Source organism: Panicum virgatum, chromosome 9N, assembly GCF_016808335.1.
Source record: "Panicum virgatum strain AP13 chromosome 9N, P.virgatum_v5, whole genome shotgun sequence".
In the NCBI taxonomy this organism is placed as follows: domain Eukaryota; kingdom Viridiplantae; phylum Streptophyta; class Magnoliopsida; order Poales; family Poaceae; genus Panicum; species Panicum virgatum.
This window is the reverse complement of record NC_053153.1, coordinates 74,956,757-74,973,873: the sequence shown is the minus strand read 5'-3', so window position 1 is coordinate 74,973,873 and position 17,117 is coordinate 74,956,757. Positions and strand designations below refer to the sequence as shown.

Genomic DNA, 17,117 nt, shown 5'->3' with positions numbered 1-17,117 from the left:
GTCGTACCCTGCCTGCAGGCATCGCCACATAGGTCTCTGCTAGCTATGTGCATGATCTGTTCCTTCTTGTTGGTTGTGTGCATGTTTGTGCCTTCTTCCTCCCTGCTCTTCAGGGCGAGGCCGGCACTGGTTTTGTCAGGTGGTGTCGTGGTTCGGCGAGTGCACTCTTCCGGCACCTCTGCTCCGTCGATGCTCTCCTTGTTGATGGTGCCAGTAAATCATATGCCGGGTGGTGTTTCCACCGCTTCCGCCATTCCCCTTCAAGGATTCCTCCCCTTGGATGGATGGCGTTGGATGGTGGTATGTGGAGCCTGGAGGAGCTGTCGGTGTCACCATCAGCTTCAAGGAATGTCGTCGTATCCGGTGAGCTGTGGCTTGTGCACCCTTCGCCGCCTTTAGTCCCCATTCCGTTGGGTGGTCCCTCAGATGGAGGGCGACAGCGGAGCGGCGTAGCTACAAGGGGTGGTGCAGGGTGCATCAGCCATGACGAAATCGGCGAGTATGATGTTCGGTGGGGGGCGCTAATCGGCGATCAGCGGTTATCTCACAGTCGTGTCGTGCCTTGTCTTTGAACAGTTTGTGAGTTGTGTCTCTCCTACATGTTGTTCTTGGTGTTGTATCCAGTTGTTCGAGTTCTTCTCTAGTTCTTTGCTCATCTGACTGTGTGGCAGTCCCTACTTGTAAGGTACTTGTATCAAACTATCACCGGCTAGTCCGGCATCCGTGGTTTAATAGAATTCAGGTGGGGATTTTTCGTCCCCCCGGTGACCTCTCAAAAAAAAAAAAAAAACTGACCCTCCGAACAAGCCCTTGACTAGTCTGGGCTGCCGGCCCGACCTAGAGGTGCTCTTGGCAGGTTGGACTTTTTTTCATAAGTCAGCAAGGCCGTTGGGCTTTTCTAGACCCAAGAAGGCGACGAGCCGACGGCCTGCGGGGAACGGCCCGACGGAGCTTCCTCGCGCGCGGTGGTGGCTCCGTCCCGTCGGCGGACGGAGGCGCGACCGACGCCATGGACGTGCCCGCCTGGGTGCGGGGCGAGCACTACGCGACGCGACGCTGCAGCGGCGGCTGTCCGTGTCCTCTAGACCTCTACCACCCAGTAGCAGTCTAGCGCCGCCCTGCGAACGAGCCGTAGCTCGGTTGGCTGGGTCCGCTCGGTGGAGCGCCCGCCGTCCGCGTTCGAGCGCCGCTCGACGTGGATTTCGCATCCGGGAACAGTAGGTTTTCTAAAATAATCTCAGTTAAGTTTCTCAACGCGTGGAGCCACAAAAGGACTACGATGCGTCTATCGCCGGAGCCTCGATGACTCTAGTGATTTCTCCAAAGATGCGTCTTGATATTTGTGTATAGTTGTAGGTCTGGTTGTATATTTGTGGTGTGTGTGAGGTGTGCGTTTGTATACGAACATATGCTACATCTGTATTCAGATAAGAGGCTTCAAAAAAAAAGTCTAGCGCCGCCCGCTCGTCGTCTCGCGTCGCTCTCGGGCCGGAGGCGGCCGGGGCCTGCGTGGGTAGCCGGTAAAGGGAACGCGGTGGCGAGTTGGTTTCGGCCGCGTCGGCTTCCAGGCAGACGACGTCATGGCGATGTGACGAAGCACCAAACGGACGCCCACTGGACCTTTCTTCACGTATTCGAATATGATGATCCCCGTCTTTTACAGTGTAAAAAAACACGGAGATGCCATTTCTTCTAAAGAAAATGTTGATTAAAGTTTCATCACCTTAGACCTTAGTTGCATCCCAACCGGATCAGCATACCACAGCAGAACACGATGAAAACATCCGCAGCAACCACGGCCCTAAACTTGGGACCAACACTGCAACACAAGTCTGATGGTCATTGCAGCAAGCAGAACCTTTACTGCGCCAAGGATTATATATTTCCACTCTTTCATGAAACAGGCTGCATGAAAGCAGATGCCACTGACTCCATGAGCATTAAGTCAGGATAAACAACCTCCTTGTTAATTTTGCCATGAAAAACACCCTGTATCAAGCCAACAAAATGTCTGCCTTTCACAATACAAACACTCATCACCACTCGAGCACTCCACACGTAAGAGTAAGCACGCAAACGACAAGCTTTTTTTTTTCATATCTACAGGAAGCTTATCTTTGGGTCAAGGCTAGGGATTTCTGTATACACCAACTGCAGCGACTGCAGGTAAAGAGGGGGCTGCTTCTATGGGTTGATATGCACTCAAAAAATTACATGAATCAGCTACACTCGGTGAGGTCGATCAAGCAGATTAGGACACGCTTCACACCCAACAAATGGTTACAGCTTTTTATTACCTGTAGCACAGTCTCCGGTGAGAAAAGGCGAGGCCGTGTGATGTTAGTGACCACCCAACGTGGTGAGGCAAACTGATCTAAAACTCTGCCGGGCTCTGCTTTTGGTTTCGTTGTAGCATGTGAGCTTGCAAACTACACTTTTTGACCTGTTTTCCAAAACAAACAATTAACAAGGTGAGCCAAATAAAATTGAGCAACAGTAGAATTGAGTAAAAAGATCATGGAAGATCTTCCTACATGTATTGCTGCAACCGTGGACATGAGATCCTTCGATTGGTCCAGCAACATTTGTTCTTGTGTTGCAAGTTTGGCAAGCTCAGACACTACAGAGCTTGTTCCCTCAACCTGAAGATGAATAAATATATCATTCAGACATTTCCACAGAAAATAAACACCAAACATGTGAATGCATGTCCATGTAGGATTAAATTCTATGTGAAACTGAGTTCATGGCGCAATAAGTCGAATCGCTAACCGAATTGGCAACCAATCGAAAAGGTTCACTATGGCATGCTACAATTTCAATGCAAAAACTTGCATCTCTCTCACTACAACCACAAGAATGCAATCTAATATATTGCCAAAGATTTCAAGATACTAGTTGTCCAGTGGGTAGCTAACGTAAGCTAATTATTAAGATAGAAACCAATGATATCACATTTGAACGCATCTGTGGAAATGTTCCTGTTTCCATTAAACCTACATGAAAAATTGTTCGCTTAGAGCAATTTCCATGTTGCTGTCCTTTTTTTTTTACCGAAAATAGCAACATCACCCTTATCTAATTTGAATTTATTAAACTTCAGGTGGTAAGGCATAGATCAAGATCTGGAGTTACAGTCCGTATCGAGATGATAAAGGAATTACAATATCAACGCAGCTCTGTTACATCCGTAGAGAAGAAACAACACTGGCTATTGAAAACAAAACACATCTTCAAAAATATTATCCTCATAGTTACTTTATACAGCATAACCGTAATGTGTAAATACTAATTTCTGTTTGAACACAGCCATCCACCAGGATGGAGGCATGGAGCATACATGATTTATCTAGAAGCATCTTCCAAATTGGGATTAATGATTTTTTGTTATTGGTATATCATGCTAAAAAGAAGGCCCAATGGGGGAAAATATTAATTCAAGCTCTGAAGGAAGATAAGGTATATATATACACACCTTAGACAGCAAATTACATATTGAGGATGTCATCGTGTGCATTACATCCACAGCTGAGTTAACAGCTTCCTTCACACCATGCACATCAGCCTGCACACAGATAGGTGACTATTATTTTGTGCATATCAAATCAAGCCACATAGCAAGATCTTATGAGACATTGGCCAACCTTTGCACCATCAACAACCGGAAGACGAAGAGTACTAGCCTTCAGTGCTTTGATTGCCGCTGATAAAGCACTTGAATGATGTTTTTCTATATGAGACCAGTCCTCTAGATATGACATCTGCACATGTCAAATGGCATAGATACATTAGCTATACAGAGGGAACCACAAGAAGTCCTAGTGCAAGCCACATAAACAGTTAAAACAGCAAATATATTATATCACTTACTTGACCCCTAAGAATAGCAAATAGCTTGAGTTTTTGTTTCTGAAGTTGGAGTCTGCATCTTTTGGAACTGACATTGTCACGTAATCTCGATATTTCTTTCCATGCGCTGTGAAGGTTTTTCTGAAGAATAGGGAAATAAGAAACTTTAGTTCAAAACGTTTGACCCTTTTCTTCTTCTATTCACAGCATTATCATATTTTTCTAACACACTTTGACCAGGATTAGTTGTATATTTGAAGTCTGTGTACTGCAATGAGAAGGAAAAAACTCACATATTTTAGTCAAGTTCTTTTGTACTTAAATATCACCATGTTCAACAATCAACAAGACTTGATTAACAATTCAATCTAGCAAATATTTGAGTCATAAGCACACTGTGACCACTGACCAAAGAGGGGTTTGAGCCTTTGAGGTGAGTAGACTTGCATAGATTTGGTCCATGTACCACAATGCACCATAGTAAGACTCAGATCATGCAAAGTACTCACAAGACATGTATCACAAACAGATTTCTGGGCTGTGTCACTGATGGTGCCATTAATACCATTATTCAGTAAATTGCTGCAGATGATCTTTTCTTTTAGTCCAGAGGCCAAGTTCTCAGATAATTGCCAAATGTTTGTATCAACAAGAGCATGTGCTGGCATATGAAATGAAACTAGCAAATGTTGACTTGGTGTAATCTCTCCCCACCTACCGATGGCTCCCCTACCATTTCATAATCTTGTGGTAATGGGTAGCAGTGTAGCACCAAGCAATCTTAGGGATTGTACTAATGGCAAATCAAAGTGACACGTATCAATGTTTGGGTTAACATAAGTAAATAAAGAGGAAAAGCATGGACATGACCGGATATTTCATTTTCCATATACTTCATATAATCTAAGTCTAGGTATATACTAAATCTATGCATATTTAGATGACACAAAATTTACAATTTCTTGCCAAAAATCCAAAGGTGCCAAATTTTATCCCTGCTATTGTCATGAATGACAAATTGCAGGAGCTTGTGTGTGATAGCTGGTCCATACATAGTTGGTAGATTCCCATTTATGATTGCTCAAACCATCTACTGTTGCTAAAATCTATTCTTGGCAAATCAATAAGCAAGCTATTGATAATTCCTTTGTTCTCTTTTAGTGCAGACTTGCAATATAATTCACCCCAATTTTCCAATGCAATAACTGAAAGCAGTATCAAGCAAGGCTCAGTCTTAGTGGTCCACAGCCATCAACTTTTGTCTCAGGCTACTACAACATTCTCAAACCCATGGTACTAAAAGAGGAAAATACAGAAAATTCAAGTCGTTTCTGTTACCAAATTTATCCATGCAATGTATTGAATACTATACCTAAGAAATCATATCAAGAAAGCACTCAAAGTAACAAATACGAAACATAATGTTAGACTGCAGATCATAGATACCTTGGATGTGAAACAGATTTGCAACATTTAAGCCCCAACTCACACAAAATGGACTTTGTTATCTAGTACTAGAGCACTAGATGTATGATAAACAAAGTGAAAAGCATGGGCGAACCTAACACCAACATCAAAGTTTGATTTACCTCGGCAGTGAATCTCTGCACCAGAAGTGACGCATCTGTCCGTGCATTGATGCACCGCCATTGCAAATGCCGGTTGTCCAGCAACCGCAACCTGTGTGCCTCTTCGATTCTGTTTTCCCCCTTCTTCGCCCTCCTGACCTCTGCAGCAAAGCTGATGATAGATGGCGCATTTGCGGGAGCTTGCATCGCATGCCCATTTGGCGATGACTCCCCACCACGTCCTCTTGATGGGCTGGCGACGCCCCTGCTTCCACGGCATGGAGATGGGGACCGCCCCGGCAGCCTCGGCGACATTGGACTGTCCGAGAACGACCTCCGAGCAGACGACGGTAGTGGCAACCCGGGCTCCGGAAGGCGGCGCAGACGGCTGTTGGTTTCCTGCCAGAACCTCGCCGGCACGCTGATGCCACGGCGCGGGGGATCACCGGCGCCCGAGTTGCTACCAGACGAGACGCTGTCGGTGTCGGAGGACGCGGAGAGGTCTGGAGCGGCTGCAGCTGCCGGGTCGGACGGGGAGAGCGATGTGGTGGAGTCGAAGGCCATGGAGCGTCGGAGCAGGTGAACGGCGGCGAGGATGGAGTCCTTGCGGTCGAGGCTGCAGTCGAGGCTGCGCGCGAGCGGGTCCGACGCCTTGGGCTTGGCCGCGGGCCATCGGCCGTGCGGCCGCGCGTTCTCGGCCTCCGGCACGGAGGACACGCTCTTCCGGCGCTCCGGCGTGGGCCCGCGCCGCGCAGCGGGTGAGGACGGCGACGAGGCCCGCGGCGCGCGCGACGTCTTGTAGAAGAAGGACTCCCCCTGGAACGACACCGAGAGGCTCCGCATCGTGGTCGCGGTAGCCGTCGCCGCCGCGGCCGCGGCCGCGGCCGCGGCCGACGCGGTGGTGGTGGGCGACGTGGAGTGCTGCGGCGGCGGAGTGGACGCTCGGGTGCGCTGCGCCGACAGGGAGCGCCGGGACGAGGACGAGGAAGACGACGACGCGGAGGAAGACGTGGAGGAGGTCGGGGACGCGGCGGCGGCGGACAGGTACCTGGAGGAGACGGGCTTGTTGGAGCGCGAGTTCCTCCGCGCGGCGGCGGAGTTGGGCTTGTCAAGCGCCGGCGTGAGCGGAGGGCGGGCGGGGTGGGCCGGATCTGGCGCGGTGGCCGCCGCCGCGGCAGCCACCATGCCGTGCCGTTGCCGCGGCAGGTGGGGAGGGAGATCTGGCTACGCGCGGCGGCCCCGCGGCAATGCAGGTCCCCGGGGCTCCAGATTCGCCGCCCCCGCTCCCGCTCCGGCTCGGGCCTCCGCTCCAGCAGGCGGCGGCGGGCGCCCTCCGGATCGACGCGCCTGCGAGGACGAGGGAGCCGCAGCGAACTGGTGAGGCAGTGTTACAGTTTGAGGCAGAGGAGAGGCATGGGAGGAGTGAAGTGGGGGATTTTGCCCGAGTTTTTTCAAGTTTTTTTTTTTTTTGCAGTTGTTTTGCTCGTTTTTGTATCTTGCTTTGGGTTTGGGGATCTTTGCTTGGGCAGCTCGCAGCTCTGCTGCTGATTCTTCTGGCCTGCTGCGGCTGTGTGGGTGTGGCCTCCCATCCTCCGGTGTGGCCATGACGCTCCTCGCTGTCCCAGAGGGCGAGACTGGCTGGTGTGCTCCTCGCTGTCCCAGAGGGCGAGACTGGCTGGTGTGACCTTTTCTCTCTTTTTCTTAAAAACTTTATCAAAAAATGATTATGAAAATATTTGTACTGGATGAGAGTGACAGTGCCAATTTTGGAAAACAACTCCTCGGTGGGGTAGCATGTGAAAAAATATGAATTTGGCCACTAGGGTTGTTGAAGAAAGAAACAGTTCTTTCTTGAGTTGGTAGTTGTAGGAAACAGGAATTGTCAAAGGGTAGTACATATTTAGAAGCAAACAAAAGAAAACATGAGGATATGTTTTTATCTAACCAATTTATTACTACTTAGGCTCGAATACGACACGTGTGCAGACGTCGGAAGGAAGATAGCGGAATGTTAGATTCCCTACTTCTCTAGCTATCATACCAAAAGTTTAAGAAGATGCAAACATGATTGGAGAAAATTGCAACGGTGAAAAATAATTTAATATACCAGAAATATCAGGGGAAATGGTATTTGAAGCTGTGGGTTACGGGATCTGGAGAGCTTGGGTAGGTTAGCTAAATTGTGGTCATCTACCAGTACCGTACTCGGTACCCTTGCTTAGAGCGCTATTCAAGTGTAAACGGACACACTTGTCCACGTTTACATTGTTATAGTTGGTGTTTGTTCATGTACCAACACCAATATGAATTGGTACCAAATTGTTTTGCACCATGTACTCGATCAGTTCGTTATTGCAGTGATCTCAACCTAATTCATTAATTTTTTTGCGAGGGAAAAAACATCATTTCAGGATTTAAAATAAAGAAATGAAGTCCCAAATCATATTCCGAATTCTCTACAAGAGAAGAAACAAAAAAAAGGCATACTAGTATATTCACTCTACATTTTAGAGTTGGTATCTCACTAGTACTATCGTGAAGAGTGGCTGAAGGTGCAAATATTGATGCAAGCACTCCTTTTTTTATGTCAAAAAAACTTTACGACCTAACATTTTTTGGATATATATATATATATAGCACCAAAATATTGCTAGATATGGAAAATTAAACTCCTTGTAAGCATCGAAAAAGCAGTTTTGTCATCCACCATGCGCTGCACGATTCTAACCGAATAGTGGACTGATTAGCGAGCTGGATTTATGGTTGGACGCTCCGATCGAAAGGGGATCGCGATGTGATCGATGGCGATGACACGAGTCCACCTCATGTCATGGCTTGTGCACCGCATGCACACATGTGGTCTGGTCCTGATGGCTACCTGCGATCTCAATTCCTGAGCCGGTCTCAGTTTACTTAGATTAAACGTCACAATTATTGAGTGTATATGTATTCATTAATCACAACCCGACCCTTTTCCTTGATGGATGAACCACCGGAGCTACCCTTTTTTTTAACAAAAAGATATGGTGTATATCATGTGGCGCGCATAATTTAAAACGACACGGAAATTATCTTTTTCTGAAAAAAAAAAGATGACCTAAACAAGACTGGCTTGGAACATATGGCCACAGGCATGATAATTTAGAATGCAGTATAACTCCTCCCTTTTTCTCGCAAATGATAAAAGCCGTGGATTTATAGGAAATAAAGCTGGCCTTAAGTTAATTAAAAAAATAAAGCTCTCCATTAGGTAAGTTTTCCTGTCGGAACTTTTGTACTGAATCTGCAAAATTCTTAGATGGGTGTACTGGACGATATTTTAATTATAAATAGTAACTAATTTTAAATTATCAGGTTTTCGCAATATGATTGCTTATGTGACCCATGAGAAAGATCAATACACAAAAGTCAGCCTATTACCACACACACCACTCACCAGTCAGTTGCTTTCTTCACGATTAAAAAGTTGCTATCATCACGGCTACAATAATTGTGATAATTCTGCTGTATGTATAGAAAGAAAATCAATTCACAAAGTTAATTGGTTTATTATCATTCTTAAACAAACCATAAGCATCCACCATTAATTCTATGGAGTACTCCGTAAATATTGTAACAGAGCCCAAGCTAGCGCTTTATTTGCTGCGCATAATAACGTCATTTTCGCCCCTTTCTTGGGTTTTAGGTAAACAGTGCCTTTTAGCAACGGCTTGGCAATACGCTTTGCAACGTTAGGCTCGCTCCAATAATCCCTCTGTTATGCGTGGCCAGATCTGTGCCGCGGTGCCTATAGTGTTCTCGCTAAGGAGTCGTGCTCAGACGGGCACTTTCTTTTCCTAATGGCATGCTTGCTTAGGATCTAACCTTCCTAATGTGGCTGCTTTTCTTGAGAGTGTCTTGTTAGGTCCAGCAGGCGCCACTGGCTAGGGGGCCTAGTAAAAGGAAGTCAATGCGTAGGAGACTGGCCTGTCGAGTAACAGTGATTCAGAAAGGGTGTTTTGGTCCACTGTCCAAAAAGATGATCATGTCATGGTGTGTGTGTGTGTGAGAGAGTGGTCATGAAAGATCTTCAATTTAAATTTAACTATATATATCAACGAAGCTCCTTCGAACACTACTTGCGCCTAGAAGAAGAAGGAAATGAGAACCATTTTGACTCTCTGTGATGTGTGTACAGATGTTGGTTGCTTTGTCAATGACTTCTTTACTTCAAAAAATTGTGACTCCTGTGCAATATAAATTGCACCCAGCTATTGGTGACACATCGCTGTGTTCGTTTGGCTTGTCAGCCAACCAGCCAGCAGTACTATTCTCTCATACTAAATCAGCACCAGCCATCAGCTACCAGCCAGTCAGCAGTATTGTTCTCTCATAACAAATCAGCACCAGCCACCAGTCACAGCCAAACGAACATAGCAGTTGGTTTGTGTATCTAAACTTGTAATGCTCATCAAGTGGGTGTTTTAGAGCGCGCGCGAACACACACACCGAGCACATTGAATTTTATTTTTATTTTTATTTTTATCTTCGGGAACCGCAAGGCAGTCTTGTTCCCACTCTCCAGCCAAAAGCAAGCCACATGGCTGAGGCCTAAACGTCAATCACATGCCAATTTCCCGACCAAACCAAGAGCTCCAAGCCGATCGGCCACGATATAAAATATGGAACATAAATACATTTATCGCATAGCCATGTGACTTGCCCGGCAGATCGACTTGTTTTTATCACACTATCATATACGTAGTAACAAAGAAAAATGCACGTACTAGCACTACCCATTATTGCATCGTAGGAATATGGGCACAGAGGAAGTACATATATATGGAGGCTGTCTAGCTAGCTAGTCGTGGACCCAATGGAATTCCTGGCGCCTCATACATGGAGCATGTTCGACTGGTAGAATGAATAGTATTTTGTGAGAGGGAATAAGTCGTAATAAGCCAGTCAAGCACTGTTCATTAGGCCAGCCGAACAGACTCATGGGCAAAAGAAAAAAAGAAAAAAGAAAAAATAGCTAGTGCTGGCTATTTCGCCAAACTGTTATGATGGCCAACATCCTGTCTCCATGACCAAATTAAAAGAAAGGGAAAAGTCCGCTTTACACCTTGAACTATCACAAAAGTTCGATTTTCAACCTTTAACTACGAAATCGGATAATAATGTCTATCCAACTGTTGAAACCTTACAAATTTGGCTCTTTTTAGGTGGTTTTGAAGGTGGTTTTCTATTTTGTGAGAATTAAAATATTCAAATCTAAACTAAAAAATCATAAATTTTAAATCAAAACAGTACAAAATGGGTATAATTTTTTTTCCTAAAAGTGTAACATATATATTGGTATGATACTTTTTAGTTATAAACATCTATTTTTTATTTTTATAATATTTAATTGTTTGTAATTATGTCTATTGTTTTTAAATAACTAAGATTCAAATAGAGCAATAATAAATATGTTACATTTTTAGAAAAAAATTAGTACTAGTTTCATATTTTTCTGATTCTAAATGAATTAGTTTTGATTTTCTAAAGCTAATTAGAATTTTTATTTTTTTAAAAAAATACAAAATCACCTTGAAAACCACCCCAAGGGCCAAATTTGCCCGGCTTCAACAGTTGGATGGTCTATGTTATTCGGTTTTATAGTTGAAAGTTGAAAATCGGACTTCTGCGATAGTTCGAGGATGTAATTTTGACTTCTCCCTAAAAGAAATGCCTCTAGCAGCAGCCACTATTTGGCTCGTCATTTCCATATGACACTATTCTGATGGCACTGCTACATGCTACAACGCTCTTATGGTAACTTTTGTGTACCCGACAAAAAGATGAAGGCGGCAAGCAAGTGCAGCTGGACAACACACAGCTCACCCAACTCGTTCGGCACCACCACCCATCGTCGCCCCGCGGTCACCCGTATATATTGTTAGGCCAGGACGGGTCGGCCGGTCCTGCCGCGGTGTGCCGTTGAAGCAAGCGGGCTCGCGTTGCGTTGGCACCGGCAATGCCAACGACGCGACGCGAAAGGGCAGCCCGCGAGGACGGTCGTCAGGGGCTCAGCTCAGGGCCTGGCCGTTGATCACTGCGCTGCGTCGTCCTCATCGTCGTCTTAACTAATCACGAGCGTGTGGTTGTACCCCAAGCGAGGTCAGCTGAGACCGCCGTTGCTTCCTCTCCCGTTTACCACGTGAAGCGAGCGCCGTGTACAACGCGTCCGTGCGCCCGGCGCCGGCTCCTACCGAACCTGCACTGGCAGGCGAACGACACGCTTCGGTCAGGGCCCGGGGTAGCGTAAGCATCACAGCTCCCGCCCAGGGTTCCCTACGCTCAGTTAGGCGTGTGAGCAAGTCAAAAAAAAAAAAGTAGCGGCACGGTACAGTACAGGTAGTCCAGGCCAGGGGAGCAGTTGAGACGGCTCGAGAGGCACCACCAGACCAGTAGTGTATCTCGAACGGTCGCACGCTGCTTTGCATCCTACGCTAGCTATCCGTGGCGATAAGTATCTTTACTAATTCGTACGTGCACACACCACGCTTGCGGCTTGCTTCAATCAACGACTAAACTTTGTGAGATGATTCCTTATTAGTTAGACACCACCGACGCACTGTACGTGTCACGTATAGCGGGTGTACGTTCAAAAGTGTGGCAAGGTGGCGTGTGCCTCTCTGCACACTGTGCGAGCTTTAAAGGAAACATGGTCGCCGGAAAGCTAGGTAGCCCAACGTACAGTGCCATACGTGTTCAGCCTACTGGCTTACTGCACCCGCGCTGATCGTGTCGAGCTGCTTCGCGCTCGGGCGCGTGGGCTTGGCTGCTCGTTATGACCCGGCTGGCACACCTAAACGCGGAGGCAGGTGGTGGCTCGGCAAGTCGGCGTCACGTCCAAGGTCAACCGGGCCGTCCTCCAACCCGCCGTCCTCGGTGCTCCACGACTGCCCCGGCCAGCTGCGCAGCCGGCCGGCCGGCGTCGCCACCGTTGGAGCCGAAAGCTCACGCCGCCCGTGGTACCCGCGGCGAGGCTGTAAAGCGGACGCGCCAGCACGCCGCGCAGTGCTCGCACGAGCCGGCACAGCACAAAGCACCCTCGCCGCACGGTGCCCGGCCGCCTTTTTTTTCCGGCGTTCCGGCCGGCGAACTTATCCGGAACTGTTCGCGGTAAGACTGTTCCACCCAGCCGCGGCCGGCGGGGCGGGCGGTTCCACCTCCGCGTCGTCCGCGACACGAACGGCCACGCCGCCGCCCATGGTCCCCGCCGCGGCGGGCCGGGCTCCCGCGCCGCGACAGCGCTTGCCGGATGCAAAAGCTGCCGCCGCTGCCGCTGTAAAGCTACGGGGCCTCTAGATGGCATTAAGAATACTCGTCTTTCGAGGTGAAATTCGCCAGCTCTGTCTGAGCTCTCCAGGGATCAGGGATCACAGACCAACTATTGCAATGCAGCATCAGCATCAGCATCGACACACGACACTATTGCTGAGCAAGAGTGGAGACCGGCTGTCGTTCACAAGCGACGGGTCAACTCGGAAGGATACGGGTTGCATGGATCCGTCCACGGATTGGCCCATGGCTCTTTACAGTTGCAGGCCAACGAAATTGTGGTGTGGTTGGCCAGTGCGGTGATGGCGGCCATGGCCATGGGAAGAAGGACCCGGACCGAACCCTGCTAGAACTACCCTACCACTACCACTGTATCTATTTTGCCTTGCCGTCCAATCGTGCGGGAAGGCAAAGGGCGTCGGCGCGTCGGCGTCGCCTGTCGCCATGCCACTGATGCCAGGCAGCCAGGGGACCAGACCAACGGAACGGAGGTAGCGGGCGCACATGCGCCGAGACAGCAGCCGCACGGCACGCCGCGCCACCGAGGCAAGCCCGGGAACGGACGGGGGAACGGGGCCAACCGGCCAAGAGCCGCGTGCCTCCCTGCTCCCGGTGAGGCGGGCGCTGGACCACCGGCCGCGGCCAGGGCCCAGGGCCCAGGGCCATGGCCGGCCGACCAACAGGCTTGCCAGGACTGAGGACTCTATCTCGCCGCCTTCCCCGCCGGCTCTGCCCCTCGCCTTCTCCTCCGTCGCATCGCATCCCCAGCACGGGTACCGCTGCAAGCACTGTGACTGTGAGTGACTTCAAGGGGAAATCGTACTACGGTCGCAGCTATACCTTCTAGTTCTAGCCCTCGCTCTCGATCCATCAAAATTGACCTACTGGTTGACCCAATTGGTGTTTTGGTCGGCACATCGCCGCCAACGTGGCGACAACGAACGAACTTGCCGGAAGAAACTACGGGGAACGCTTCTCTATCCACCGCCGGTGATCCGTCGCAGAGCATGCAAGAACCATGTGGTCTGAATTTTTGTCCGAGGGCAGTGGATCGGCCAATGGCGCACTGACAGATGAGGGCACCTCCAGGCAAAGTAATCCGGGAAAGATTCCGCCCCCTCACAAGGCCGTGCATCTAGTTGAAGTACACATACTCTGCCCGAAAACATTGCATATTCTCCCAGATCTTGGACAGGAACAGATCCATCATCCATCCCAATGATCAGCTTCGCCCTTCAGTTTCTTCTTTTCTTAAAGAAAAAAAAAACTTTCGTTTCAGCTCGGCTTCACTAGTGGCTAGTGGCGAATGCGTGAAGGCGGCGATGGCAATGGACAGAGGATCGGACAGGGGAAGGCGCCAGAGATCCATGATTGCGTTTTCCTGCGGTTCAGAATCGCTAATGCTCCCAACAGTACACATGCATGCCCTGTGCTCATTTGCAATGTGCATGTATTGTATGCAGTACCTCTAGGCACTGTAGCTGGGATAAGGTTCTAGTGCTCTAACCATGTGCCTTGTAACTACATGTCTGAAAAAAATTCATACGTGTGTGTCAAATTTCACTCACATGCAGACAGGCTCATATGCATCACTCGCTCAGGCTACGGCGAAGAGCAAGTAGTAGCATGCAGCACGAGAAATCCAGCTCTGCAAATTCAACACATTTTTTTTGGGAGAATTCCTCGCAAAAAAAAAAGTCTAGGGTCAGCTTGTCAGCATATCTACTTCTCTAGGCGTTCCTGCATCTTGCTTTCGACATAAAACAATTCACGGAAGGACCATGCATCAGTGACTAAGAAGCTATGCAGGCATTCCGATGGCGATTCACTGAGGCCGCGCCAAGGAGCCCAGGATGACGACACGGGCAACGATCCCCAGCGACAGGGATGCCACAACAATCGGGAGCTCTCGGGGACGCTTCCGTTCGCGTATTTTCTTTGGCTTTTGTGGCTGGGTCGATGCGCACTTGCTTCACACACTGGTAGTATTTTGATGCGCGTTTGTAAACGTCAGAAAAGGCCGCAAAGAACTACTGCTACCACACCCGGCCGACGACGACTCCCTGAAAGCGCCAAAATACCACCCCCCGCCTGACACCGATGGCCGCAACTGCTGTATCGATCCCAACGAGAGGGAAGCATCACATGTATGCTCTTGTAGAATACGTGGTGGTCACCAGCCATCACTGCGAAAGTTTCTTGGATGCTCTGGGAGCGAATTAACTGCTCTTTATACCATCGTGGATTCGTGGTTGCTCTGAAAACCTAGCATCAACTTCAATGAAAAAAAGATCCTGAATGGTAATGTTTTTTTTTTCTTGCTGGTCTGAAGTGTCAGGAGCGACATCCACAAAGGCTGCAATCAGAAAGTTTTGATTTTTCTCTTCATTCTAGAACTTGCGAAACTAAGGGATGAGGTCTCCTAAATTAAAAATGGTTCTGGGCCTACGATCGCTTTGTAAGTTGCAAGGGCATGAATACTCGCCAGGTAGGAAAATATTAAAGAGCTGTATCTTGCTGAAAGCTTCCAGCTCAAATGCACTGCATATCCAGTTCATAAGCTCATATATTCAGAGATGCTCGATAAAAAGTGAGACAAAGGAGCAAGCAACAGCAAAGACAATGACGAAATATCACAAGATCGAGCATCTCTAGATTCCAAAGAAAACGAATCAGAGACCAATCTGCACAGGAGCAGAAAGCAAATCTGAACTTTCAGAGGCTGCAAAGGTTTCAGCAGTACCTGACTGACTAGGTGGCAACGCGAACCCGGAGGAGCTCGGCAGCTGCAGCCCGGCCTCCCAAGCCCCTCCTGATTGATCGACCGGTCCTCACAAATGAGGCTCCAAAACCCAGCAAGCATCAGCTTTAGGGCCCTTAAAGGGAGCCATTATTTGCAGATTAAGCTTTGTGAGGCCCCACACTGTTCCCTCCTCACTGTGCACTGTATACCTTTCCTTGTCCTCCTCACCCCCTTTGCTTCTAAGGAGGTTCTACTATCTTTTTAATGCCTTTAATCAATTCAGTCCTGGGGTCACATTAGTATGCATCTTTGTTAATTTACAGATTGTATGTAACAGTGTATCTACTTTCTCAAAGACATGTATTGGTTTGCAAATACGGAACCGCATTGGCATTTAGCCATGTGCTAGGGCATGTGCACAAAGGCCAAAGGGACGGCATCTGCCTGCTGCTCCAGACAGTAAAAGTGACAGCATCTTAGAAGAGCTGGACCATTGCACTGGAGAGAGTTCATGAAGATTTGCAGTTTTTTTATGCAGTGTTAAAGTAGTTTAAACTTGAGAGGACCAAAGTAGGTATGGAATCATAACAGTGTCACTGCATGTGACTTACTGACCTCGATCGGTGTGGAGATTCAGAACAAGAACATTGAAGAAACCAGGCATTTCGCCACTCATCTAATGTACCAGCATAGTAGTAGCCCGAAAGTTCAGTTTGAGGTACTGTACTGACGAATTGCCTCTTACTACACTGTATTGTATTCAGGTACCTTCACTGAACGCGAGCATTTAAGTTTGATGTACTCGTATAACAGACTGTCACTCTTAACAAGCTCATAATTTCTACTATGTACTACTACCAAGCAGAAGTGGCATACAGGGAAAGAAAAGAGGACTTGAGTACCATGTCTTTACATGGCTTCATACTGACTACTACAGAAAAAAGAGAGCTGTGGGATATATGTGCAATCATACTCCAGTTGCTAAGTTGTGCACGGCTGGAATAATTGTTTATGCATTATGATGCGTATGCCTTTGCATCAGCGCGGCGTGACTACGAAGAATGCGAGTGGCTTTCAGATAAGGAGCATCACAATTTGCACTGGCAACAGCTACGCGCACAAACTTTCAGACGAGCACCACAATTTGTAATCGCAATTGGCAACAGATAAGCGTGCGCGTGGAACTTGACTTGGTCTTCTGAGTATGTCAGTTTCTGAATGCCCTTATCAATGAAAGACGAGAGTTCTTCAGCCGCCTTTGCGAAACCTACACCTTGCTTGCAGTTACATCCACTGCGACTATTCTGAAGTAGATAAGGTCATCTTGTGTACACATCTTTGGCATTGCTTGATGCTCTGCATTTGCCATGCCCCATGCTTGCAAGTTACAAAGGATGGTCTCATTTGAAGATATAGATAGAGCAAAATAAAGTTCCAAAAGCTTGGAGTTCAATGCTCCAATTTGTTGTTCATGTCAAGCAAGTATCCATTCTCTAGCCTTGAGATTCATCTTTGCTTATACTGGGAACAGACCACTCAAAGAATCTGAAATGCAGTTGCTTCACAATGGCCCAAGGAAAAGTAGACCTTGTTTGCAGTGTTTGACTTGTATTAGAATCTATTCTCATCTAAAACTTAGGAATTTGTCA

General features: G+C 47.9%; 1 protein-coding gene across 2 annotated transcripts; it reads right to left on the bottom strand.

The window, feature by feature from the left end:
• Positions 1-1,940: 1,940 nt before the first annotated feature.
• LOC120690380 (QWRF motif-containing protein 2-like) lies at positions 1,941-15,572 on the bottom strand. Of its 2 annotated transcripts, XM_039973016.1 has the most exons (7): positions 15,469-15,572; positions 5,439-6,764; positions 3,871-3,990; positions 3,645-3,761; positions 3,476-3,565; positions 2,535-2,642; positions 1,941-2,443 (listed from the first exon to the last, which is right to left on the bottom strand). In XM_039973016.1, exons 2-7 carry the CDS (start codon positions 6,600-6,602, stop codon positions 2,375-2,377), a joined length of 1,668 nt encoding a protein of 555 aa, XP_039828950.1. In that variant the 5' UTR covers positions 6,603-6,764; positions 15,469-15,572; the 3' UTR covers positions 1,941-2,374. The 2 variants fall into 2 exon arrangements, with proteins under 2 accessions (XP_039828950.1, XP_039828949.1); XM_039973015.1 differs by lacking the exon at positions 15,469-15,572 and having other exon boundaries at positions 5,439-10,102.
• Between the last annotated feature and the right edge of the window lie 1,545 nt (positions 15,573-17,117).

Bases quoted from the DNA above. Each gene is read 5' to 3' on its own strand.
- LOC120690380 (XM_039973016.1), bottom strand. From the start codon at position 6,602: ATGGTGGCTGCCGCGGCGGCGGCCACCGCGCCAGATCCGGCCCACCCC. The intron at 3,566-3,644 runs GTTGGCCAATGT...ATCTGTGTGCAG, and splicing joins CGGTTGTTGATGGTGCAAAG to GCTGATGTGCATGGTGTGAA. The intron at 2,643-3,475 runs GTGTGTATATAT...ATTCATCTTCAG, and splicing joins TATGTAATTTGCTGTCTAAG to GTTGAGGGAACAAGCTCTGT.